Genomic DNA, 26,813 nt, shown 5'->3' on the forward strand with positions numbered 1-26,813 from the left:
TAGGTGTGGATTGTAGTGATTGGCACATGGAAGCATCAATGAAAGAAGAGATTCTAAAGAAAGGGCGGGGCTTAGGAATGACGCTATCCAATTGCAGATGGAGGAGGGCAGACAGCTCAACAGTGGGTCCGTCGCAGAAGTTGGGTGCCACGTATGGCATTCTTTACATGTCTTTATTTTAAATTCTGTAGAAAGAGAGAGTGAAATTGAAGTTATCTCATCCACTTCTCATGAGTAAGTGCTGTTATCTATAAGTATGATCTTGTTTTCTCTCTGCTCGTTATTGGCATCACTGTTTGTGTTGGTCACTGGGGGAAAACTGCCCGAGCCCGAAGTGAAAATTGAGGTGATACACAAACCCTTCATGTGTCACCGCAAGTCAAAAAACGGAGACATGCTTCTTGTTCATTACGAGGGATTTCTGGAGAGTAATGGCACCATGTTTCATTCCAGGTAATAAATGTAACAGTGATGCATGTATTGCATATACTTTAGTCTCAACTGCTTATTAAAACTGTACGCCGCTGAACATGTGCAGCATCTCATATTTCTGCGTTTGTGCAGCTGTACAGTCAAACTCAACACTTATATCCTCACATAGTTGGCTGGCACTCACTTAACCCTCATTCCACTTACATTTGGCATATCAGTCCTCTGTATGGCATCCGGATATTGACTGCATGTCTCTTTTTGACTCCTGATAGCCGCAAACATGGGGATAAAAACCCTGTGTGGCTTACCCTGGGGATCCGAGAGGTGCTCAAGGGTTGGGATAAGGGTCTGCAGAACATGTGCACAGGGGAGCGCAGGAAGCTGACTGTACCTCCATCGCTGGCATATGGCAAGGAAGGAAAAGGTAACACAAACTATGTGCAACACATACAGAAAAAACAAAACAAAACGTTCCACTGTAACATCTCTGTCACTTGGACATTTTTATTGGTTTACAGGGAAAATTCCTCCAGGCAGCACCCTCATTTTTGACATTGAACTCATGGAGATTCGAAATGGGCCCAGGTCACACGAATCTTTCCGGGATATGGATCTAAATGATGACTGGAAGCTCTCCAGACTGGAGGTATCTGGCTAGCTAGCTTGCGATCTGTCTGCCTGGCTATCTGGCTATCTATTTTGTCATTACTATTTTCTCTCCACACCTTTCAGGTAAAAGAGTACTTGAAGAAGGAATTTGAGAAACATGGCTACTCACCCAACGACACACATCATGAAGTTATGGTGGATGACATCTTCAAAAACGAGGATGAAGATAAAGATGGGTTTATATCTGCCAGGGAGTTCACCTACCAGCACGATGAACTGTAAAAGACTTTTTTTTTTTTATCAGTTTTTTAAAATAATATTTTCACACTATTTGAACTCCACTCTCATATTTTTGTGACTGAACTTGAAAATATCAGCTCGATGTCGTGTTATTTTATATTAAAAGGACTTTTTAATTTATATTTCTATTGTACATACACTGAAAATGCCACCACAAATGCATTTAGGTCACTGTTCTGGATTCATTAAACTATTATTTTGAAAATAAAAAAAATCTTTGTTAATTTATCTTTACTACGTTTATAATTAATGCCCCGAAAAAGTATATTGTGACATAGCTGGAAGTAGCCATCAGGAAAATGGCACATTCTAGTCATAAAAGCATGATAATGGTAGGCTGTGGTGTTTAAACAAGGCTTTATTGTATTATTAAGAAAACAACCTGATCTGTTGATGCAAGGTATAGCCTATAATGTATGAATGCCACAAAACAATCAACACTCATCAGACCAGGCAACGTTTTTCTAATCTTCTATCGTCCAATTTTTGTGAACCTATGCAAATTATAGCCTCAACTTCTCGTTTTCAGCTAACAGGAGTGGCACCTGGTGCGGTTTTTTTGCTTCTGTAGACCATCTGCAATGAGGTTCAACTTGTTTTGCATTCAGTATTGGATTCATTTTGTATCTTGCACATACCTGGGTTGTAATAAGGGGTTATTTGAATTGTTTCGGGATTTCTATGAGCTCAAAGCAGTCTGTCCATTCTCACTCTGACTTCTGTTCTGTCATCAACAAGACATTTTCATCCAGGAAACTGCCACTCACTGGATGTTTTTATTTATTTGTTTGTTCAATAATCCTCTGTGAACCCTAGAGATGGCTGTGCAGGAAAATCTCAGTAAATCAGCAGTTTCTGAAATACTCAGGCCAGGCCATCTAGCGCCAAACCACGCTGTGTAAGAAGTAACTTAAATCACTTTTCTTCCTCCTTCTGATGCTCAGTTTGAACTTCAGCAGGTCGTGTTGAACATGTTGAAATTCTACCATGTGACTGGCCAATTAGATGTTTGTGTTAATGAGTAGGTGAACTGGTGTAGAGGCCCGTGAGTATATGTCTGTATTTTCTTCTGTGTGTTTGTTCAGCAGTCAATAGAGGGCACTCTTGTCCTTCTTTTGTTTTCTTGAACGCTTGCAACTCTTTAATCTCTCCAAATAACAAAGCCAGCGTTCTCCCTGAGTTTCTATGTTGGCTGCCTAATTACCCAAATGAGAATGCAGCAGTACAGTCCCATATAGCACTGCTTACTGTCGAGAGAAAATCATCAGACAGTTGCAATGCAGTTTGAGCCACTTATAATGATGGATATAAATATTCCATGTGGTGAGGCTAAAATAATTTTATCTCTTCATATTTTTCCAGTTCATTTATATTTACTAAGCTTTCAATAACTATCATGTTATATTAGTGGCATCCACAGTACTGATTTTCTTTCAGCGCTGAGGCCTAAAATGTGTTTTAGTGTTTCTTCAATCCTAAGTATACAACAGCACTTATCAGTGTATATTTAATCATATATACACAAAATCCGGCTGTCATTAAGAAGCAGACAGTAAGTGCGGCCACTGTTACTAAACTAGTTAACTTGACAGTGTGGCCTGGATAGGATGGTGGGTATGGAGTATCACAGTATGGAACACGGCATTTGCAGGATATTTAAGCCATACAGGATGTTGAACAGAAGTTTAGTTTAGGGATGATTCAGCAGGCTGGTAATATTAAGTTGCAATCTGTTATGCAGCAGAACAATGCTTCACAGATGAAAGAAGTCACTAATTATTGTCAGTGCTGTCATTTTGGCTTAGCATGGATCAAATCGGCATATATCTTGTCAGTAAATCTAAGCTTCAACGGCTCCAGAAGTTATCTGATGATACTGTGCAGAAAGCTTTCCAGGATGCATGAATAAAGCGCAAGTAATTTACGCCACAATTTTTTAGATGTTTATAACTAATTGCTTAATAATCTTACAAATAATGATCTAGATAAACTGTGATGGATTAACGATATATTTTTATAGCAATCATTTCCTGCTAAAATGTAGTTCCAGTTAAATAAAATGCTGCCATGAACCAGTGATATGCTCTGAAGCCAGAGAGAGAATTTAAGCAACCAAACAGGAAGTGAACACTGTGGTGCAACTATGTCCTTTCTCACAAAGAGAACGACTGTTTTTTCCCCCTCACTGCAGAAAAATTCCACCCTGCTGAACACACCTACAGGTAAAAGTGGATCAGTGGGAGGGTTATGTAGCAAGAATGAGGTTAAATGTTAAGACACTGTAGCGTTACTGGTTAACCGAGATTTTTTTTAAAAAGCTCTTCCAATCACTGCGCTTCAGGATATAAGCAATCATCACTAGCAACAGGGCTGGGCCTTCACTCTGCCTGAACCACTTCTACTGCAACTTACTGAAGTGCAGACTATCCCTATAAAACACAAAACTGCAGCAGCTCACCCCATTTCAAACTCAAGCTTTAAAACCTTTAATAAATCATCATCATTTCATAAATTACATTATCAACTGTCACAAAAATACAATTTGATAAAATGGATTTGTAGAAAGGATTCAATCGAACCAAGTGTGAAAGAAACACGCCCGGTACAGCTTTAGTATGACAGTTAAGCAAACTGCAACTCAAGCTGCACAGAGCAATGTTACTGGCAATAAAAAAAGAAGAAGAAAAAAAACAGATCATTATTGAAAATATTCCAAATTACAGCATGAAATACTGAAACACTGCAACATGAGCAACCGGCATGTATACAGAGGAGCTCTGCTCATCTGTTGCAGTCTTCAATAGGACATGAATAAATGACCAGTGTTTAATCCACATGTGTATTCCTCACATAACACTGAATACACTGAAAGTCGAAATGGTGCACCCACGCACGTTTGCTTTTTCTGACAGTACTCTTCTTTCGAGGACCGTTTTTGCATCGACACAAACAAGTCCACAAACAACCGGCCCCGACAGAATATATTATTTGTGACAAAGAACAATGCAGAAACACAAAAATAAACATCTGTACAAAATAAATCTATACACACGTTGCAAAAAAGTGCTTTATGAGCGCCCAATTGTCTCATTTCTTATTATTTCTCTTTGTTTGTACACAGAGTCAAAATATCGATCATTGGATGATCTGATTTTATGTACAATGACAGGATCTGCATTGTTTTATCCCATTTTTAAACCAGCATTCTCGCAAACAGTACAACATATGCACACGTCATGTTAGAAACATTAACTTGGCTGATCTGTGAGGCTTAGTTTACACAGCTTTCACTGACTGACAATGTGCCCAGAGCAGATTTCACACAGCACTGTCATTATGACTGAGTCTACACCAGGTAGTGACAGTCTTCAAATTAAACAGAGGAGGGAACTGCACTGTAGGTAGTTAGAAACACAGGATCCTTTCCTAATATCTAAATGATGGTCTTGGCTGAGCGTAGAGACCCAAAACTTACAGTAACAAGACGATGTCAACACTAAAACCGACAAAGTGAAACTGTCATGCGACAATGAATTCAGACTCTTCACTAGAATTAAGGTGGCTTGAATTTCCTCTGATAGAATAAATAGTTGTCCTTCTCTTCTTTTGTAATGGGCGGACGCCTCGCTCCTTAGAATAATACATCTTCATGCTCTATTATAAGCTGCACCACTAGCTTCTGCTGCCTCATGTCATTCAGGGTTGTCAAGGCGTTCTGCTCCGGCGGCTGCATAAGAGTTGGACCGAAGACAATCCCCAGGTTTTCAGCATTCATTAAGTTGTACTTTTCAAACATTGTCACCCTGTAAAATAAGAAAAAAAAAAATCAAGTTTGCACAGGGAACAGATTTATGAAGCATCCAGACGAGTGTTGTTTTGACATGTTTTTATTTTGAGCCATGTGTTCATTCAGTGTCTCCAGCCAGGGCACATGAACCTTGTGGGAGGAGGGGTTCCTGCAGTAGCTAGGAAGCTAGTGGACAGATTAGCTTGACGAAAAAAAAAAAAGTCTGAATCTTAGGCAGACACTGTAGTTTTCAACAAATTTTCATAAACTTATGTAAATAGTGCATTTACTGGAGACTATTTTCAGTTGCAGGTTAATACACAGTTTGTTCTGTGGAGCATCTTTACAGGTATGTAGGATTGACTCAAAACAACCTACAGTGTCCATATTCATGGTTACGAAGAAACCCAGTGTCATCCAATCACAGCTTGTCTTTTTGTCAGTTTTGCAACAGCATAACTGATTAGTGGGCGAAGTTACCTCTTGAGGTGAGCCATCAGGTAGCGTAAGGTCTCATAGTGGGCCGGAGGGAGCTGCAGCAAACCTTCGTGAATGGCCTCCAGTCGGGATTCAGCATTTGGAAGTTCTGCATCACATTAGTAAAATGATTAGTATCAGAGCCCTGCAGAGAAGTACTAACACAGTAATGGTGCGGAATAGCAAAAGCAAAGCACTCATACTTGCAGCTTGAATAAATTTGGAGTACAAGTCAAATGTAATGACTGGAATGGGGAGGTCTCTAAAGTAAAGCTTCAAAGCACCAGCAATTATGTTAATGTCTGCATAGGCACTGGCACTGATGTCAGCCTTCTCGCCATCTGTTGACACAAAACAGAAAATATATGACTAAGATGCCGTTTTGTATTTGTTCAAAATACAAAATCATTGCTGTAGGTTTCCTTTGCCATTTCCAAAATAAAATACAGCACTGTATCACGCTCCTCTGCAGCTGAAACACTTTACTCAAAGGTTCGAACCTCTGAACTAAAACCCAGAGCATAGAGCAAAAGAATTCACTGTCAACAAACCTCGATCAAAAGCAAGCCTCACATCCTCAATGTGCTCAGAGAAGCCAGACACCCTGTAGAGACCTTCGGATTTCATACCTGCAAGAGAAAATTGGAAGGTTTGTGTCTGTTTCTTTGTCACAAAAACATAAAAATGAATCAAAGAAAATGCAGGCGTCTTTTGTACAAAAAGGGATCAATGGCATTTCTAAACATTACAAACGAGTAAAGGAATAGAAATAACTGTGTATTCTACTTTCCTTTACCAGTAATAAGTGATGGATCTACCTCTGAGTTCTATTTCTCGAATACACATGTCCACCACCATGGGCCGCGTTGCGTTGTGAGCTTTGACAAGTGTCGTGAGGTCACAGCTAAACACTTTCTTTATCCTGCGCAGGTCCGGCTGGCAGTCGCTGGGAACAAGCTTGGAGCACTGTTTGTGTACATTCAGCCCACAGTCTAGCAGAGCAAAAGTGAGATAAAAAGAGAGAGAGAGAGAGAGACGATAACACAACCATCATCCCAGGCTTAAGAAAGCAGTTTGAAAAGGTTTCCCAGAGTCAGTGATAAACTGCACTGTCAGACAGTGCAACTGCTGTTAAGCTGTCTCGGTGTACTGCGCCAACGGTGGATATCAGCGGACAAGGCAGCACTGGCGGGGGGCTCTTGTTGTAGTTTCGGTCACGTGGATTGTGCTGGACAGCTGGCAAAAGCAGTGTGTGTAAAAAGTAATGCCTGCTTGTGTGGCAGCACAGCTTGAAATAAAGGTTTTTGAAGGAGTGGTACTCGTAGACCAGGCGGCGTGGGGGTGTGGGGGAGGTTGGGGGATGTTACTCTGAAATCGTTCATCACAAACTTGTTTGTAACCGCCCGAGCAGCGTTAACGCCGGTCGGCTGATTGGGGTCCTCGTTCTCAGTCAGTGTTGGAGGAGATAAGCAGAGAACTGAGGGACAGAGAGAGGGACAAAGAAGTCTCTCCTGCTTCCCATAGCACATGAGGTGTCTGATGATACCGCCGTTTGCCTCTGGCTTATCAGCATGGCAAATGTCTAAACAACAAACTCTCTGTTTAGGGAGAGAGCAACAGAGTCCACAAGAGCGCACATCAGCCCCAGGATTGCGTCTGTGCAAGAAAACAACCCCGTGGAGGCCCTGAAAACCTGCAGTTATGCTGCTATATTTGGACAACAGCGACACCGCGTTTGGCCTGTGTTTGACCCGAGTTTTATATGTCATAGGTTATCTGTAGCATTTACTGTTGACATAACCTACATTTGGATATAAATTCTATCAGCATGAATTAGTTTGGACAGTGGCAGTTATTAAGCAGCTACGGAGTGCTGTGGAATAACATTTATTAGAATTATTTGGTGGGAGTGGTACAAAATATTAGTGAGTGGAGTGCTCAGAAGGAGTGATAACAGTTAAAGCTGTGATTCTATAAAGATGTCTGTTCCTCACTGTGTTTAAATGTCTTTTGATGAGTCAGCAACAGGACGATGTCATCTTGTTTGCCACAGATGTAACAGGGAAAATACATAACACCACCACCACCACGCTAAATAACTGAAACATCCGTGAGAAGACGCAGATCTTATAATGCCTCGTGTAATCCGACTTACGGGACAGGATATTTTCAAACAGTCTACCACATGCAACATTTTATGTTGAAGTGCGTAGAGTACCTGAGCAGCGGACTCCCTGTGCAATGAGGCCCCACATGAAGTTAGCACAGTATTCGCACCAGTGCGGCCCTCGAAAGGTATGTACCTGGGAAGAGACACACACACACACACACACACACACACACACGCAAGTCAATGACCAGTTCACACAGGAGACCTCTCCACCTTTGATGCGCTGGATTACACTGTGATGCCAAGCCATACTGGATGGAACTCTGCACCAAATGAGCGCATTTGTAGTATACACGAGGCAGATTAAAGGATTTACTACAGCGCGTCTGGCATCTGTCCTGAGCAATTGGATACATGCGGGGGAGCACAGAGGCAAGCCTGAAAGTCAAAATAACAGATGTACGCCTATGGTAAGAACAAGGATAAGGTGGCAAATGGAGTTACACTGATGTGCACTTGAACACACCTTCATTGTTACTTTGAATAGGTAGGAGTGGATTAATGAGTGCAGAGGGCACATGGCAGGTGGTGAGTGGATAGTTTTTGTTCGGTTTTCAAAGACAAAGCAAACAAAAAGCTGGGGATCACTGTAGCTCACCTCTTAACTGAAACCCAAGACACCACTGCAAGAATTTTAAGGTGCCCAGAGGCAAGTATGTCCAAGTTCTCATTTGTGTATTAAGAGAGCCATAACTCTTGCACTTGCATGCAACTCTAACACTTTTTTTTTTTTTTAGAAAATCAGAAGCTTAAAACAAAAACAGATCTAAGAGCTTTTAAATCAATGCTAATCAATGTGTTCTGTTGTTAATGGGTTGTGGTATCCATTAGTTCCCCTCAATGCATATGGGTGTCAGCTGCATGTGTTCTCATCAAAACAGCAACACACACACACACACACACACACACACACACACACACACACACACACACACACACACACACACACATCTGCGGATCTGGAGATGCATCTCGCTAAAGAGTTGCTTAACCAAAGGAAAAACAAAAGTGAGCTACTACAAAATAAATGAATAGTCATTTAGGAGAAATGTTAACAATGTTGTCAGCAGCTGACACTTTGACTCATTTCATTCCTTGTGTCTAAGAAGAAATTGCTCACCTTGAAGTTGTGGATCTTTTCATAGGAGCACTGCTTCTCTGGCATATCTTTCAAGGCACTCCGTCGCACCAGAGGTGAAGAGATCTGAGGACAAGAGGCCAACAGTTTAATAGGCTTCCACAGGAGAGTCCCCTTGCTCCCCAGCTTGACTCCCAGAGCCAAAGCCAGCAGCTCCTGGCGCTTCCTCTCCTGTCTCTTAGCCTTGTGGGTAATCAGCTCGGCTGCTAAACCTATGTTTTCTTCAGCTTCCATGCTTGACTGATCGGGCTCCCAGAGACTCTCCAATTCCTCTGAGGGAAGGTGTGAAGGGGATCCGTGAGTGCTGTGCAGCAAACGCTGTCGGCAACTGTCCAAAGCAGAGGCAGCAGCTACACTCCACTCCCCTGTGACCCAGGAGGGCGACTGATGACAGCCAGCGCAGCCTCGACTCTGCATCTGATCTGAATCCAGTGGCAGCAGTAAGCAAGAGCAGCAGTGGGAAGAGGACTGGTAGTGGGCGGCCTGAGGGCAGGAGTGTGCCTTGCACAATGGTCCTCTTTCACACACCCAGAAAGAGGGAGAGAAAGAGAGAGGGAGGAAAAGGGAGAGAGCGAGAGATAGAGCAGGGTCCTAGATGGGCAGGGGCTAGAAGGTTGAGAGTGAGGGCAGCCGGGTGCTGTCAGGACCACTTCACACAGCTCAACAGCTCTCTAAAGCAGGATCAATAGTGCAGACGCCCTCTTTATAGCACTGAGCACACTCCCATTAGCACAGTGCCTTCCGGACACACTCCACTTCACTTAACTGCAGATAATACTTCACTGCCAGCAGCTCTCACTCAGCACTGGATCCTTTAAACAGGTCACTCGCCTGCTCAGAGACAGACCCAAGATTGTCAGCCTTGTCAGAGCTGAGGCTGTGTTGTCATAACTCAAACAGATCTTGACCTCTAGCTGTGTCTGTCAGCTGGTGGAATTCCCCACACAGCAATCCAAACTAGATCTTCCAGACACCCGGACTGCACTGCCCTGACTATACTGCCCTGACTACTCCAGTCTGTGACAATCACTTGTGTCAGAAGACCAGCAGAGCTAGACCATTAACTGGTATTCACAGGGATTACTGTAATAATCCTTACACAGGGAATAATCCAGGAGTGCCCAAATCCAAGCAAAATCCCATAGGAAGCTCATTTGCAGGTCTGCAGCAGCGTCTTTTTTGCCGGCAGGGGGTTGTTGCCATGTTCATGCTGAATTTGTCCCCATTAGCTGTGCTCGTTATTAGCCAGTAAACAGCACCACGAGACTTGCTTCCAATTGTCACAATTTCTAAAACGAGGTATTGCACACAAACGACACATCACATGACATTCCGAATAAACATCAGCAAGACTTCATGTCCAGCAGCTTCCAGGTTACAAAACAGATCAGTCCATCTATTGGATGACATCATTAAAAAAGTGATTTATTAAGCTACTGCAAAGGTTGGAAAGCCCGTAGGCACTGGATTTGTGAGATAAAGAGCTGGTGCAAAAGCAGAGTGGCGAGGCAGAGAGCAAAAGACCCAAAGGGTAACTGCAAAACTGAGATAAAATGAAGGGGTAGGAAGCTAGGCTGACAGACAGAGAAGCACAAGGGAGGGGGAAGGCAGTGGACATGTTGTGTACCAGCTTGTTCCTTTATGTCTCTGATATCTGTTGGGTAAACTAGGCCTTAGCTGTAAGAGGGACAAGACAGGTGAAGAAATTTGTCACTGTGACAAGCATTCTTTCAAACCTACGCATACCATACGGTACAAATTAACTCTGCAGCTAAGTCTGTATAGACAGATGAGGAATAGACCACTCCGTGATATTTTAGCCGCGCAGAGGGGAGGAGAGGAGAGGCAGGGGAAGGGAGGGGGAGACAAGGGTTGTGCTCTTTGTCTGCAGGCAGATGGCTTCTTGTCTCTTAAAGAAGAGCTTGGAAGAAAGGACACAAAAGGTGGTCCCACAACAAGCTCTGCATTCTTTTCAGCAGTTTGGCTCTTTTATTCCCCTCAGGACTTTTGTGAGAATGCAGCTGAGTGAACTCAGTTATGATTGGAGTTGTAGGAAAACAGCACAGTGGACACTGGCACAGTGAGACAAAGGGGACTAAAACAAAACTGCTCTAACAAATGGAAAAATAGGCATACTGTGAAGGACACAGTATTGAAAGATACTGAAAATGGAGGAAACTGTCACTTTTGTCTGGGCTAGGACCACCGAACATGCATCTATCACACTCTGGAAAAGTACCACATAAAAATACTGTTTAAGTAGCGTTTTGACATTTTGCAACTAAAGAGACATAAATAGTTGTTTTTGCATTTTTTTTATAGCAGAGCAAACAGGTAATTATCCTAAAACACAAACAAATAAACAAAAAAAAAAAAAAAAAAAAAAAAAAAAAAAAACATGGCGAAACCTTTGAAAATCTTTCTTGGGCACGCACGCAGGGCAGCTTGTTGAGAGCGCCACTGAGATTAAACCAGTGTGGTGAGCATCAGGAGCAATGTGGCTTTAGAGAGGCTTTAGTCACTGAGTAAATTCCTGCACACGCAAAGAAACTCAGGAGAGTGATGGCTCACTCAAGTGCCCCCTTTCACCTTGTGAGAGGGTTTTAATTACACAAGCATTCACAGTTACGGTATTACATAGGTGTCAACCCGACACCGAGTAAACACGCGTGAATTTTGAGTGTACAGTGAAGCTTCTGTGGCTGTTAAAGGCCTCGGGGTGGAGCTGTGTAATTGGTAAACACAAAGTTTAAAAGCGACCACAGATTCAAGCCATCGGGTCAGGTCTCTGCTTCTCAGACGCGGAATATTTGAGCCGACAGAAGACAGTCTCTCTGTGAGAAGAGACTGGCAGGTGGTTTTCAAACGGTGCCTGACAAAGTCTGCCATTATCACAGCTGTCACCGGCTGAGATACTTGGCAGGAGGAATGCATAGTCAGTTTTTCAAAGACACACAGATAGCTGAAAATCTGACATTTAGCTAGAGACATGCTCCAGTTTTACTTGCCAAATGGGATGCTTATTACAGAATGCAGTCCACAGTCATTCAAACCTAAAAATCAGGCTGTGGATCGAACACACGAGGGACACTTTTCAATGAAGCGCTGCCTTTCATGCAGATGCAGACGTGTCTGCACATCTTAGAGGAGTTCTCGGTGTAGCCGTATCTGTCAAAGTTTATTTAAAACAGCAATAAGTCAATGGACTACTCGCTGACCAGCAGCCAATGCTTGCATTAATGCTCTCGCGTTACAGAAATCGAACTCAAGACTGATGATGTTAACACAGCAATGATGGTCCTCCTGACAGGCTGCCATCTGCCTGTTGCTGAGTGATGAACTAGAAGCTGACATTTTCAAGACAAAATATCCCAGAATAAATCAAAGCTGAGAGACACATTAACGATACAGCTCACGCGCTCACAGCAAAACAGCAAGAAATATAAAAATAGTAAATAAATGTAAACATTAAAGCTCGGCTGTGACTCTGGCTGCCATCACCTCTTAAAAAAGGCACAAGAACTAAGTTCAGATTGCCACCTAGTGGAAGGACACTTTTAAAAAACATGAAGAAGGCAGACATTCCTCATCCTGATTAAGAAATCATTTACAGACCTTAATCTGACATCAGCTTGCGAGTGCCAACGAATACAATGTGAAACCTGTCTCACCCAAGATCAACGTGTCTGATATGGATGGCAGGCCGAGCAAAGTCCCAGTCCCCTTGGTCATCATTACCTTTCAGTGAAGGCAATGAAGCATGGCAGCAGTGAACACACCCAGAGGCAGCAAGGATAATGTACGTCTCACTCACAGGACAAAGTGTCCTCTCAGGAATGCTCTCGTTCTACAGGAAATGTACTGGAAATGTTAAGTAGTATGGAACTGGATCAAAACCCCAGTATTTACCCAGTGCTGGTGATAAATACCAGCTACTGTAATCTGCAACTCGTTAAATCTTTGCAATAATGCTGGCTTGTTGTGGATGTTTTGAAAGATTATGGGCAGCCAAATAATTTGGATGAAAAAAATAAAAAGTGAAAACAAGTCTGTTTGTTATTTACTATACTTCTTTAGTATTTTATACCATTTGGATGCAGAATTGTGAACAATATAATGGAGAAGTTTTCTTTTGCACCGCTCCCTTCCTGTTGGAATATTACCCAAGCCAAGAGTCAATAATTAGCTTGCTTAGGTCAATCCACAGAAGCAAAATTCAAAGAAAATCTAATTACAGTTACCGCATGTACCACATCCACAAAATGCAAAAATCTGCAGCACAAAACAAAGAAATATTTGGCAGGACCACCCTCAGCACAAATTCCCCCAGTTAAACATTGTTTTTGAAGGTATTTTGTAGAGCTCAGTTCAGCTTTGGGGAACTTCTAAGAAGTTTCTGACTCTTCGTGTAATTCCAGATGTTTTGATTAAGGGATGCGGAGCTACACAGTTTGTTGTAGGATTTCTTATTCTTCTTGCCACTCAGATTCTTTCCGAGTCTGAATGCCCACAGTTTCTGAATGACTCAGAGACCCTGATAGTGTTTTAGGATCAGAATCTCACACATACACACTTCTATTTACTCTACATGGTATACACTTGTTACAAACTGGATGAGCGCAGTACAACATCCAGTCATAAAACCCACCTTTTCATCTCTCTGGAAGGTGACCCTGCGTGGTTCTGTGCGTCCACGGCTCAGTCTGTGCACCATTTTGTCCTTGAGCAGCGACGTGTAACCAAGATGCTCGTAGATGGGGTTAGTGGTCATTTTGGCGATGTACTCTGCTGCCTTGGTCTCGATGTAAAGAGTGATGAGGGCGTCCGTCACAAGGTCGTGGACCGACTCAAACCGCTTCTCCCCGACAAAGTGCTTCCCATCGTAAAACAATCGGTAGTTGAGGGTCTGGTGTCCAAACCTGGATGGAGAATGAGGATGTAGTCGGTAGATACGTTTTAGAGGTTGAGCGGGTGAGTAAAAGCGATCAAAGTGGAGACTCGGTGAGTGTTGGGATGCTGGTAGAGCTGACCTCTCAGGGATTCGGTGCTGCATATTGATGGATTTGTTACCTTAAGGCCAAGGTGCATGTCCCTGGCTGTCTTTGGCTCTCCCTGATGAGGTAAGCACCCTCTGTTCCCACCAGCAGCTCATCAGCATAATCTCGAGAGATCACGCCATGAAATCTATTTTTTTTTAAAAAACGTATATAAGTCCTGCAATGTGATTTCCTCCTCACTCATGAAGCTTTACATATTGAATGCTGATCAAAAGACAAACAAATAGATACATATCCACACCCACTTATAATCTACGACTGAAAACCATTCACTGTGCGTCGCGGGGGGAAAAACAACATAGAAATGATGAAAGAAATTCAGTTACACTCACTCTCTGCCATAGTATTTCGGTCTGCTCTCCATCTGTAAACCAGAAGAAGAAATATTGGCTGCAGCAATATAACATGAAAGCTCAATCAAATAGCTTTGCAAATTGTTCTTACAGCCTGTGTGAAAGATAAAAGGCCCAACACCACAGCACAGATTACCATCTGTACCCCCGTGTCTATTCACAGCTACCAAAGCCACAAATTCAGCTCACACACTGTGGAGATGAATTGGAGGCAAAGCACTAAAACAGCTGGTGATAGATGGCCAGCTGCAAAAATTTATATTAAGCCTGTTAGTGTCTATGTATTACAAGTCTACCAAGAGATATGGCTAAACCTATTTTTAATCTTGAATGTAAATATAACCACAGATATCGCTATAGTGATCGCCTGCAATAACACAAGAGGGGTTTTTTCATGTCATAGATTTGAGCTTTTATAGCACTGCCACGGTGAATCATGACTTCTTTTTTTCTTCCTCTTTCCTGGCCTTCTTTCTGTAATCTTTTATAGATAATAGCTATGACGACATTGGATTTGGTAATATGTCAAACATCATTTTGTAGTGAATTACTGGACAACTACTTATCTAGTAATAGCAGCCCACAGGCTTCTCTTAGCTCATCAAAGTGTGGCAAGACTCAAAATAGGATGAGACACGCATCATTTCTGGACGCTTATACAATAGAAAATTCACAGATCTTTCTGCGAGGGAAGTAAAAAGTAGAGCAACTTGCTCCATGAGCTTTCCTGACATAACTGAAGGGATCGAATCTGCAGTCTCCTTCGAAAGCGCCCCTGATCTTGAATTTCTCTTCTACACTTGTAACACATCTTGATGTTTCTTATAGGATAAAATGTGCAATTGTAGCTGCACTATAGGTGATGGCAGCACTTCAATCGGCCCTTTCATTCACGGGATTGAGAGAACAATCAAACCCTGTGCAAGCTAAAACGACATAGTAATTGATTTGGAAATATCATTAAATTTTGCCTTAAAAAGTCCCTGAAAAAAATGCTCCTAAACAAACTTTAAGGAAAGGAGCGTCACTTATTTAATTTTTATTTTGCAGTTTAAATGGTTACACTTTGGGTGCGGGAGGTTCAACAAGCAGCTCCCCGCAGGTTACCGAGTGGTCTGGCTCCCAGCTGCCAGACTCGATCACTTGTCAGCGAATGTGTTCCACGGGAAAAACCTGAGCGTGAAAACTGAGCAGTGGTGTACATGTAGCGTGGTAGACTGACTCATGAAGGGAAAGACACTCAGAAATAATAAATTCGAATTTGATGGTGTCGATAACTGTGTCAGTTAGCTCCAGCGCCTGACCATATGGTCGATTGTTATATCGGACATTTGGCAGCAATAAACAAACAATGAATACAATCACAGATGGGATTCATGCTTTGCTTGTATTCTGGCTTAGTTTCGCATCAGAACGTTTATTGTTGCTTCGCTGCTGCTGTGCGTTGGAAATTTTAAACCATACAAATGCAAGCCTACATGAATTATCTGAGCAATCAAGCAGTTTCAGAAATTTGGACTTTTTCTTAATTTAAATGCATTGAATTTGTTTATCATTTATCACTGAGGTAAGAATTGTTTTTCACATTTACAGTGACAAAAATATGATTATGATCCTTTCAGCATCTATGCAGTTGTTCACAAAGCTGCACATACCTCCTGAGGACATGTGATCCTCTTTGGTCTTGGGGCTTCCTGCTGTAGCTGGTACACTGTTAGAGAAACATGCATATTGATGAAGGCTCCATGTTTTCCACCAAATAGAAGCGTGGTTAATACACAGTTAAGAGGAAGGAAATAAAGTGTGCTGTGCAGCATTTACACAAAGGACAACAGCTATGAGTAAAGCCATATTTCCACTTAATAGGCTGCAGCCTGTGGAAGAAGCTTCTAACCGCTGCTCAGAGAGCAGAAGTAACAGGTACATAAGGAGCCATTAGCTTTTGTGTGCAGTGCTTAGCAGTGAGTGTTTTACAGGGCCATATATCTGAAATCCATTTGCGTGAATTAGGACCTGTTTACCTAATGTGCACTTATAACTCCATAGATTGCTTTCAACTTTGAAACACAAAGACACTTTTACACACGTGGTGCAAGTGCAAGCCTATTATTAGCGTTAGTAGTGAAACGGGGGGAAAAATGGAAATGAGAGATTTGTGGCAGGGATTTAATGAGCACAAACATCTCAGCCGCCTCCCAGAAATAGCACGTTCAATTAGCTGTTTAAAAAAAAGTGAGCAGCCAAAACAGAGAATCAGAATCAGTAGCTAACCATGATTTTTTATGAGTCTAGAAGTGCACTTTCCCTTTTACCAAAGCAAACTTCACAAAATCGCCAACAAACAAATGAAACAAACAAAAATGTTTCCTGTTTTAATGCTCTCAGTCCCATCGTTTGGCAGCCTTGTGTGTGGATGACGGCTCCACTCCAGTGTCCTCACTACTGGCAAGCAGTGCTAAAGAAAGTGCTGTGTGAGGCTGAGCTAAGTCTTCACCGCAGCAGATTCTCCAGGCAGGGGGAAGGCTCTCCTGACTGTGAAATTTCATGTTTTGTCAGGCTGACTTAAGCCAACCAGCAAGATCTGGACATCATCCATTCCCAAGACAGAGGGAATCCAAAAATACCTCAACATAGGACGAGAGGAGTCAGACGGGAGCAGCATTAATGTAAAATTACGCAGACTAGACATTTAATTACAGGGGAAGTTATTTTAAAAAGCTATAAATTGTAATTAGTTAAGCAAAATGTAGGACAGACATTTTCCCCAGCAGAGACGATTTCAGCTCAGCTTCAATCAGTGCGTTTACCTCTATTCTGACGAGCCAACCCGTTTCCTCCCACATGGTAAAAACACTGCATAATGAAGTGGGCGTTCTGAGGACCCCGTTTTAAATGAGGCTCTTTAGCAGGTAGAAAATCCTATTTTCCTAGCTGCTGGTAACCTATTTTACTCAGAGATCAGGAATTGGCTGCTTTGCATTTGCGCTTGTGTGAATGAATTCAGTGGGCGAGTGTGTTCTCAGTGTGTGCCTTTAAAGCGTGTGTGCGTGGCCTTTTGGAACCTGCAGTGCATCTAATTTTGTTATGCTAAACCAAACCTAATTCTTCAAAGGACAGAAAACATTTCTGTGTGAAATGTGGAGCAGGAAAAAAAAAAAGGTGAAGCACACCAAAGGCAAAGTTAGGTGAAAGCACTGCTAATCAGTGTATAAAGGGAATTAATTACTCACAATAAGACTTCCATATGGGTGGCTGATAATCCTCAGGGTCTGCAAAACACAAAAATACAAAAACAGGCTTTTGTCACAAACTCATGATTGTGTTAATAAACTCTCCTGTTTTCTCTCATTACAAAAACTCCACTTCTAGCTTTTTCCCAGTGGGATGAGTGTGCGCCCTTTACCACTGTTATGTCACTGTTGTTTATCTCTCCGCTATAATTATGCATATGGATTCATGCTGCGCAGCTGCCTCTTGAGACGCACCAGTGAATACAATTCTAATCAGCGTCTGCGCTTCAAGGACAGTCGGTACGGGCTGATGTCCGCTTGCTAAACATTGTGTCGGCACGCACCTGATCTATATTAACAACCACCAAGGTCCCCGACAGCACCCATCTGCCCTGCGGTGAGACTACAAACACGCCAATCAAAATTAGCAGAAGTAAATACAATTTGAATCTTGCTACACACAGCAAGACATCCCCGTGGGAAATGTGGTGGCTGAGATATGATTATGTGATTATGGAGCACGATGTTACATTAGCTCAGGAAACGTTTCAGAGAAGGTGGAGTAAGTTCTCTGCAGCAAGTCAGAGTTTACTCCTACTGAGAAAAGAAATGACTTGTAATACTCTGAGAAAACGTCACCGAATGAATTAAAATGTGGCCAAAGGCAAGTCATAAAAAAAAAAAAAAAAAAAAAAACACGTTGACACCCGTAATCATAAGAATGGCTAATATACATCGTCAGGTTTTCTTTTACTGTACAGCAAAAAGGGAAATCACACTACAGCACTGTAGGCGTTACACTATAGTACTGTATATATTTTCAGTTTTCCTGATATAGTCCCCATAAACAGTTTGTTACATTAAAACTTAATACATTTGTGCAAAATCCATTTTTGGAGTGTTTGGTTTTGTTTTTTGCACAGCAACTTGTTACTTGTACACATCAGTTTCATGATGTAGAAACTGATATCCCTTTGTTGTTTTTGACTGTGTTTGCAGAGCAGTCTGGCAAGATCCCAAACAAATCAGCGCTCCTGGCGAGGACTTTTAGGTCGTGTCAAGCTTCAACCTTCAAACTCAAACGTTTGTTTGTTTGGTTTTTTTAATCGTGTTACAAGGTTGTAATTACAAAAACCTGAAGATTTTCACAATCTATTAAATTGCAGTCAGTTAAAACATGCTAATTTGACACCAGTTACAGCTAAAAATCTCATAAAAATTAGATTTTCTTCCCTTAGAAGAAACAATTAATTGCATGTTTGAAAATTACTGAATGCCTGGTATGCTCAGCATGCACACTGTGACACTGACTCAGTCATACAATATCAGTCCTGGTGGCCTATAGCTATCACATAGGCAGATTAGACTTCATGCCAAATGCAGAAAATAGCCAGCAATGTCACTCCCAGTGCCAGAGAGAGAGAGATTTACCCAACTGCGCCCAGATGATACATGTAAAGCATTCCTTTGTACTCATCAGCAAATCCGCACCACACCCCTCTGGCGAGGAAGGAAAGTAATAAAACACACCTCATATGGGGATGGGAATCAGATAATGAAAACCAGTGAGCACTTGCTGGATATGGCCACCGAGGTCCAGGCAGCTAAACTGAAAATCATTAGTCATATGAAGTGCATCTGTGTTAAAACTGTTCCACTAACATCTCTATGTTCCTCTTTGATTTTTTTTGTGTCTGACAGCACTTGAAGAGCAGACAGTCAGGGCGCTTCCTTCCTGCTGGCTTCTCTGCGAGCGGTGGCAGCATGAGTTTGACTGGAGGCTGGTTGCAGTATTTTCAAATAAAATAAAAAGCTCATCATTGCGGCACAGTCACTGTGCAAAGAGCTCTGTTTATTACAGGGCACAAACAAGACAGGTGCACACAATTAACAGCTGAATATGTAAATGACAAAAAGAAAAGGCAAACAAGCCCGACCCCGATAAATTTTGTTGCTGAAGCCCTTCACAGAGTGTCTGCCTTCCAACACTACCAAATAACCTTCGGGCTCCATTTGCCGATGCGCGGCTAAGCTGCCTTGGAAAATGTATTGTTCAACACTGACGCTTTGTCACTGTGTACTGCACTGGCAACAGCCTGAAAGATTTATTCCACTGCAGCTTATTTAAAGAATGTGATTTCATCTGGTGGGCTGCCAAATATTCTCTTTTCAATCTAATTCTTAATAATGACGAATGGCATTTCGGCCTGGAATTGAGCAGCAGCTTTGGCTACAAAAGAGGGAGCGCGTAAGTGCTGGTTCAGATGCAAACACTGGCAGACACTTGCCCAAATATACACATATGTGCAAATACCTACCCACCCACCCACCCCCACACACACACACACACACACACACAAGCTCGCACATGCACATAAACACCCAAAGAACATCAAAAAGAATTTCCAAGTGGCTCAGAGTTTGTGTGGCGTCTCTCTGACGATGATCAGGGAGAATTTTAAAATTCTGAAGCAGCCAGAGGGCTCTTCCCCCCCGAAGAAACAGCTATTAATTGCGTTGCCCTCCATTACTCACCAAGTCAGAAGCATTCAATAAAATAATTACCAGCGGGTGTTTGCTTCGATGACAAAGAGAATTTGCGATGAATAAAGATCAAGCTAAGAGTTTTATCCCCCGAGATACCGTCCGCTCTACTGTCTGTGCAAAATGCAAAAGAAATATTCCGCTTCAGCGCCTAAAACAATGACTTGTGTTGATGTACACTGAATGCGTGGCTGACAACAGCAACTTTGGAGTATTTTAAGACAGGATTTCTGTGCACAATCCTCACTGCTGTTGTCAACAGTGAAGGTGACACAGAAACTACAATTACAAGGAGAAATGAGACCAATACCTGACCATCTGATGGGATGTTTCCCAACATGCAATGCAATGCTGCATATCTGGGGGCGTATCTGCAGAGGTAATATGGAGCCAGTAATTTCACTGGAAACTGGGACCCACTGTCACTGTATCGTACGTGCAGATGTCTTTAAATCTGATTTGTGCAGTCCTTTTTACAGCTTATAGTCAGCTCCCAAAATTTGTGGGACACCACTACGGTGGATTTTAAATCAAGCAATTGATATGTGACTGAAGTGCAGACTTTCAGTTTTAATTCAAGGATTTCTTTCCTTCATTAACTGTTTAAGAATTACAGTCATTTTTTTAATCCACAGTCCCCCATTTTTCAGAGGCTCAACTGAAACTGGACAAATTAAAACAATTTTGAATATAAGGATTATTTTAATCACTTGAATGAAAATCCTTTGCAGTCATTGATTGCCTAAAGTCTGGAACCAATAGACATCACCAAATGCTATCGTTCCTCCCTTGAGATGCTCCACCAGGCCTTTACTGCATCATCTTCAGTTGTTGCTTGTTTGTGGGTCTTTCTACTTTCAGATTTGTCTTCAGCGATTGAAATGCATGCTCTATCGGGTTGAGATCAGGTGATCGACTAGGTCATTGAAGAATATCCCATTTCTCTACCATAAGAAACTCTACTGCTTTTACACTATGCTTTGGGTCATTATTCATTTGCACTGTGAAGATCTGTCAGTTTTGCAGCATTTGTCTGAATCTGAGCAGAGAGTACAGCCCTGTATGCTTCATAATTAATCCTGCTGCTTCTGTTAGCAGTCATATCATCAATAAACACTAGTGACCCACTTCCACTGGCAGCCATACATGCCCATAACCATAACACTCCCTTTGCCATGTTTGACAGATGATGTGGTATAGTTTGGATCATGAGCCGTTTCTTTCCTTCATATCTTTTTATTACCATCATTGTGCTAAAAATTCAGCTTTGTTCTGTTTATCTAAAGATTTTTTTGTATTGTTTGGGCTCTGTTAGGTGTTTTCTGGCCTCTGAAAATCAGGCACTGTGTATAAAAACGTCCGTAATTCCAAAATAGTTATTCACCGGACTTCAATCACATGCTGATTGTACAGACTAGAAAAATTGTGGGGATTTTTAAGCAAATTATGGACCAACAGTACACGACTGCTTTTAGTTTATTTTTTTAAACCTTTCAAGGTCTTGTTCTGGCAGGAGGAGTCCTTAATTTCAAGTCCTTTGAATATCTTCTACAGTTTCAAATACCATCTGATTTTTCCTCATTTTAACCATCTAAAGATGAAGAGAACAGAAATTCTTATTTCTGTTCTTCGTGAAGACTGTAAAGATGCTTATGTATGATCAGAAAAGGCCGTTTCATAAACATAACAAAAGGTGACTGTGAAAAATAATTTTACTGTTGACCACTTGTGGGGAAAAAAAAAAAAAAAAAAACACTTTGAAGTTTTAGTTACAGGTTTGAGATTTATCCACACGCATAAGGAGGATTAAGAAACGACACATTCTGGAGAAGATCTCCAAGTGTGCGTACCTCACAAAAATACTTGCACACACAAGCATGTCAGTGGGATACATCAGAGCTGCAGCAGGGAGACCATCTGTGTGTTACAGTGATCCAAAACAAGTATCTCAACACAGTCTTAGCTGACCAAATAACATGTGACAGGTAGGAGAGTGTCTCTCTCTCTGTGGAGTGTGTTTGTGTGCTGCTGGCATAGACACCCTTAGGGAAAGCTGGCTGTTAAAAAGAAGTGTAGGCGAGTTTAAACAAGGAAAAATATCATTTGGTAACCTGATTTTGACATTTCTTTGAGTCTGCTGTGGAGAATGTGAATGCAAACATGCAAGTAAAACATGACACAAATCTAGTCCTGAAAGATTAACAAATAAATGAGGAAAAATAAAGAAGTAACAGAAATATGTTGAGATATGTTGTAAGAAATGTGTAGGATCGCACTTAACAGTCAGCCTGTCTGTAATGCATGGCGACATGTCTGCCTCCCTGACCAACTTTATCATTTAAGGCTGGATCTAAAGACATACTTTCATGCTGTAGCCCTCACAAAACATTTTCAAAGCTTCATTTCCTGAAGCCGTCTGCCAAATGGTGTGCTGCTGGTACAGTTACATGCTTCCATGCCTAACCACGCCAAGAATGTGTAGGAATCTCCCCGATTTAGACAGAAAGCCAGAGGATATGTTTCCAGGGAAAGGATGAGATTGCAACATATATGTTGCAATCTTATGGCAATCATTTTGGTTGTCTATTGCTATAATCAACTTCAAAGAATAGAGGCTATAGCTATTATCTTCCAGCTGTATATTAAACATTCAGTTCAAAAATGTCTACAACATGCTTTTTGGTGATTTGCATACAATCTAATACCCCATTGTATTGGGTTTTGTAGATATTTTGCAGAAAGTAAAGAAACAAATCAACCCAGTTACCTCTTTTTGTTACTTGAAAATAAAAGAAAATTGCCATCAGTTACAATTCGATTGTGCAGATTTACAAATATGATGGATTTAGCCAAATATACCAAAGCACTTTGTTTGCAGCAAGAACAGAAGACCTAATATGGAGCTGGAATTTCACAGAGATTCATGTTTCAGTCATATGCCTCATAGACAAGATTATTCAAATGTTGCATCTGGCTGCCAAAGAGCTCTGCACGAAAATAATAATACCCTTGCGACAACCACTCCATCCCTGGCAACAGTGCAGCTTGTAACCTCTGATAATTATATTGAGAGCCCAACAGTAATGACAACCCTCCAATGCCACAGAAAGAAGAGACTTTCCTCTTAAAGCAGCAGCGGTCAAACAATAAATCCACTTCTTTCTGAAACGCACACATGAGATAATGCTTTGTGAAGCCTGTGGTCACCCTGGGCTATATCAGCTTGACTGTCTGTCCCTCCCACTGGGCAGTACCTTGGGAAATGTGACGCTGGTGTGTGGTCAGGATGCAGAGACAGTGAGAAAGTAAAACAAACACTTTATGGAATGTCCTCGTCCTGCCATAAATTAAATGAAAATCCACCAAAGCAATGCTGAATTTGACTTTTTGCTGCAGCTTTTTTTCCCCCTCTTTTTTGCACATTTTCTTGATGTGATTTTATAGTCCAAACATAAACCACGCGTGCGGAGGCTCAGCGTTACAAACAGCCTCATCCCTCTGTCACACACGCTCGCCCCTGGTTGTTTGGTGGGGCTTCCACATCAAGCAGTGCTGCGATAGTGGAGGTTGTACTTTATACTCTGGCAAATACGAGCTACTCCTTATCAACACACAAGGGACTATGCGCAGAGAAAGCATTCTGCTGCTCCCACTGCATTTTCAGGGTTTATTTGAACAGCTGCTGACAAACATTCTGCTTTTCCTTCTGTGAAAAGCAAAGCACACAAAAATGACAAATAATATGCGCTAATCACTGAGCTATACCATTGTTTATGCAAAGGGGATTTGGCTGGAGTTTTCTGCAAACTGAAGCAGTCTGAGATGTATTATAATCACTCAACTGGGCATATTAGATTAAAAAAAATATCAGAAAACACCTCAGCCTGGTTGATGTTGCATTTTTGGAAAATGGTAGACAAAGGAGGCCAAAGATAATCACAGAAGACAGCCAAGTGGAAAGTCAATAGTGGAATTGTGGAAATGATTGGCAACGTTAAGGACAACATCCAAAACCAAGCGTCACACTGACTGCATCTCACGACCTTATAATCCTTGTGCACATGAAGGGCTTTCCTTTTACCCCAGTACCTCCACAGCTGCATCCACTTAGAGGGTTTTTTTTTTCTATATTATCACAGCTGCCACCTCGAGAAAGTTTAATGAAAGGAATCTGTGAGACAGATTAATAGAGATTAAGATAATGCGTGGGTTGTATACAAGCCAACGGGAGAGAAAAGTTTGATTCAAGCCAAACGAAAGCATTAGAAACTTCTCAAGAGGAAATGCAATCCTATTATTATTTCTATTATTTAGTGCAAAGCTTCTGTGTCTGTTCGTTTGGGGAGAATTTGAACTCTTACCAGAGGATAAAGATGAACCTGAGAGGCTTGAGTTGCTGGATGCTGCCATCCCAATCACTTTCACGACTCGGTTAGTCCTGTTTGGCCAAGGTGGGCTCACAGCAGCTCGTCCCTGGCGGTGCCTCCATTTCCCTCACGCCCCAGTGTGCTTCACCTTTGACGCCTGACTGGTGATCATTTCATGTCTTGTTTGATCCCGACCCCACCAACACCACCCCTGTCCGTCCGTTTGAATCTGCTGATCCTTTCCTTCGCCTCGCTGCGCGCCTCGGCGAGGAGTTCACGCTGCCGCATACACCGTGGGTGCCGTGGATTCAAAAATAAATGAGAAAGATGAAAAAGACTACAGGAACGTGCTCCGTGGGTCGGTTTCGTCAAAACGTTTCCTCCCCACAATGGACCGAACCTGTAGGTACAAAGTGTCGTGCCATGCAGAGCCCAGCCACGGCGTCCATGTGCCACTTTAAGGATCGCAATAAACACACCACACCGCAGCCTAGACGCGCCTTCTTAAAGTGAAAGTTTTGTGGAGCAAGGTTTTCCAGATGTAAGCAGTCCTGACAGGCAAAAACAAGCCCAAAACAGCAGAGCTCAGCTCCGCTTGCGGAATGTCAAACAGACGGAACTTTCTTCCTCAAACCACACTCGTTTGATTCATGAAAAGGCACAAATGGGCAAATTGTATTATTCCAGAGCTGGCAGTTCTTATTTTCATTTTTGATGAAACAGCTGTGGCGAGCCCGGTGTCTGTGCGCCATCTGGTGGTGCAAAAATATATATCGCTCGAAGAAATGAACGTTTTTATCAGTTAAAAAAAGAGCGATGGAGAAAACGATCAACTGGCTTACATTTTGTATTATTTTGACAGCTTCTGCACATCCACCAGTTACATGCTCACGACTTCACCCTGACCTCTGCCCAACAGCAGGGTGTGTGCAGTGTGGCTGCACCTGCAGACAGAATTGTGTACTATAAGCAAAACAGTCAATAAAAACACACCGGAAATTGATAGAAAAGCAGATTGTTAATGACGTTACAACCGCCTCAGAAAAAAATCTCACCATCAGCTCTTTCCAAACACCTTTTGCAAGCAGCTCCTTGTACCGTCTTTTTTTCACTGCATCGGAGGCAGAAGGATCAGTCATTCACACACACAGACACACACACACAAGAGATTTCCATCATTGTTTCAGAGTTGTGTGTTTGAATACTTGTCCTTGGCACGATACATGCCAGGTTCACTGTCACGTGCCATTGCTTGAACAACAGAGAGCAGCCATCAATGATTTTATTAATAATAGTTTTCCCCTTCATAGTGGAAACAGGACAATAATAACACAACCATCAATCAGTGTTAAAGAATGAGTGATTTTGTTTACAGGTTATTGACACACTGATTGTATCATCTAGAATAGCCGACTGATGCTCACACGCCGACGAGTTTAAGCACCATATTCAAATCTTTTAGCTCTGGTTTGGTCTCCTCCACAGAAATGATCGCCAAGTAAGTGAGTCTCAATTCAGCAAAAGGCAAAATATCACTATATTTAAAACAATGCTCAGTCCCTCAGCTGTGGAATAGGTGAGAACCGTTTGAGATCTGATGGACAGCTGTCTCAACCTATCACATCAGCCCTGGTGCCTGCCACTTTCACTTTACATCAGCTCCAAGCACTTTCCAGATGTCAGTGAGAAACAAACCCAAAGGATTCCTGTTTCATGATACCAAATAATATAGAGTGCAAGCTATTTGTTGATGCTTTAAAGCAGATAAACTAAAAATGTTCTGAAGAACAGAGTTATTACTCCTATTTTAAATGTTGCCCAAGTTTGCAGTACTGTTAGGCTCATTCAAAGATTTATTACTTGCATCTGTGTTCACCAGAAACACCAGATAATTAGTTTCCACTTCACCTTTTTCCAGCTGGCCAGTGCATTGCTATTTTTCTATGTGAAGGTTAAAACACCTCCTTGGCAAAGGCTAAATATACAGTGCTCAAAAAAATTAAGTATATTATATATTACAGCATAAAATAAATTTTAGGTATACAACTAACTTAGTAAACATAAACCATTATTTCATCTGCTCTTATCCAAGTAAAAGTGACAGCAGATATCCTGGAGAGTGCCCGGTTTTTCTTTTTGTCAGTGTCCTTGTCAGCATGAAATGTTGCCTGCAGCACATTCAGGTTGCACGGGTAGCCCAGCGCCTCCAGGATGACACATCCATATGTGCCATCACCAGAAGGTTTGCTGTGTCTCTCAGCGCAGTCTCGACAGTCCTGAGGAGAAACCAGGACACGAGCTGTTACACGAGTGCTGTACAGAACCATCAGCTTCAACAGCAGGACTGTT

At 42.0% G+C, this 26,813-nt stretch overlaps 2 protein-coding genes across 4 annotated transcripts; one reads left to right on the forward strand and one right to left on the reverse strand.

Moving 5' to 3' along the window:
- Positions 1-37: 37 nt before the first annotated feature.
- fkbp14 (FKBP prolyl isomerase 14) lies at positions 38-1,565 on the forward strand. Of its 2 annotated transcripts, none has more exons than XM_026183482.1 (4): positions 38-234; positions 705-856; positions 951-1,078; positions 1,165-1,565. In XM_026183482.1, exons 1-4 carry the CDS (start codon positions 98-100, stop codon positions 1,321-1,323), a joined length of 576 nt encoding a protein of 191 aa, XP_026039267.1. In that variant the 5' UTR covers positions 38-97; the 3' UTR covers positions 1,324-1,565. The 2 variants fall into 2 exon arrangements, with proteins under 2 accessions (XP_026039267.1, XP_026039265.1); XM_026183480.1 differs by having other exon boundaries at positions 167-453.
- A 2,238-nt stretch (positions 1,566-3,803) lies between these two features.
- On the reverse strand, positions 3,804-25,401 carry chn2 (chimerin 2). Of its 2 annotated transcripts, XM_026183474.1 has the most exons (13): positions 24,459-25,401; positions 17,554-17,592; positions 15,979-16,034; positions 14,303-14,334; positions 13,984-14,097; positions 13,562-13,832; positions 8,896-8,979; positions 7,824-7,908; positions 6,424-6,597; positions 6,157-6,234; positions 5,809-5,946; positions 5,609-5,714; positions 3,804-5,144 (listed from the first exon to the last, which is right to left on the reverse strand). In XM_026183474.1, the coding sequence occupies exons 1-13, from the start codon at positions 24,505-24,507 to the stop codon at positions 4,973-4,975; spliced, it is 1,398 nt and encodes a 465-aa protein (XP_026039259.1). In that variant the 5' UTR covers positions 24,508-25,401; the 3' UTR covers positions 3,804-4,972. The 2 variants fall into 2 exon arrangements, with proteins under 2 accessions (XP_026039259.1, XP_026039260.1); XM_026183475.1 differs by lacking the exons at positions 8,896-8,979; positions 13,562-13,832; positions 13,984-14,097; ... (2 more) ...; positions 17,554-17,592; positions 24,459-25,401 and adding an exon at positions 9,042-9,880 and having other exon boundaries at positions 7,824-7,910.
- Positions 25,402-26,813: the final 1,412 nt, after the last annotated feature.

The sequence above is a fragment of the Astatotilapia calliptera genome, chromosome 11 (assembly GCF_900246225.1).
Source record: "Astatotilapia calliptera chromosome 11, fAstCal1.2, whole genome shotgun sequence".
NCBI lineage: Eukaryota > Metazoa > Chordata > Actinopteri > Cichliformes > Cichlidae > Astatotilapia > Astatotilapia calliptera.

What these genes read in the sequence shown, in the direction of transcription:
- fkbp14 (XM_026183480.1), top strand. Translation starts at nt 257, where the DNA reads ATGATCTTGTTTTCTCTCTGCTCGTTATTGGCATCACTGTTTGTGTTG. An exon ending in GGCACCATGTTTCATTCCAG is followed by an intron (nt 454 to 704) that starts GTAATAAATGTA and finishes GACTCCTGATAG; the next exon opens with CCGCAAACATGGGGATAAAA. An exon ending in ATATGGCAAGGAAGGAAAAG is followed by an intron (nt 857 to 950) that starts GTAACACAAACT and finishes ATTGGTTTACAG; the next exon opens with GGAAAATTCCTCCAGGCAGC.
- chn2 (XM_026183474.1), bottom strand. Translation starts at nt 24,507, where the DNA reads ATGGCAGCATCCAGCAACTCAAGCCTCTCAGGTTCATCTTTATCCTCT. An exon ending in ACAGGGAGTCCGCTGCTCAG is followed by an intron (nt 6,598 to 7,823) that starts GTACTCTACGCA and finishes TTGCTCTGCTAG; the next exon opens with ACTGTGGGCTGAATGTACAC. An exon ending in CTGATGGCTCACCTCAAGAG is followed by an intron (nt 5,145 to 5,608) that starts GTAACTTCGCCC and finishes CTTATTTTACAG; the next exon opens with GGTGACAATGTTTGAAAAGT.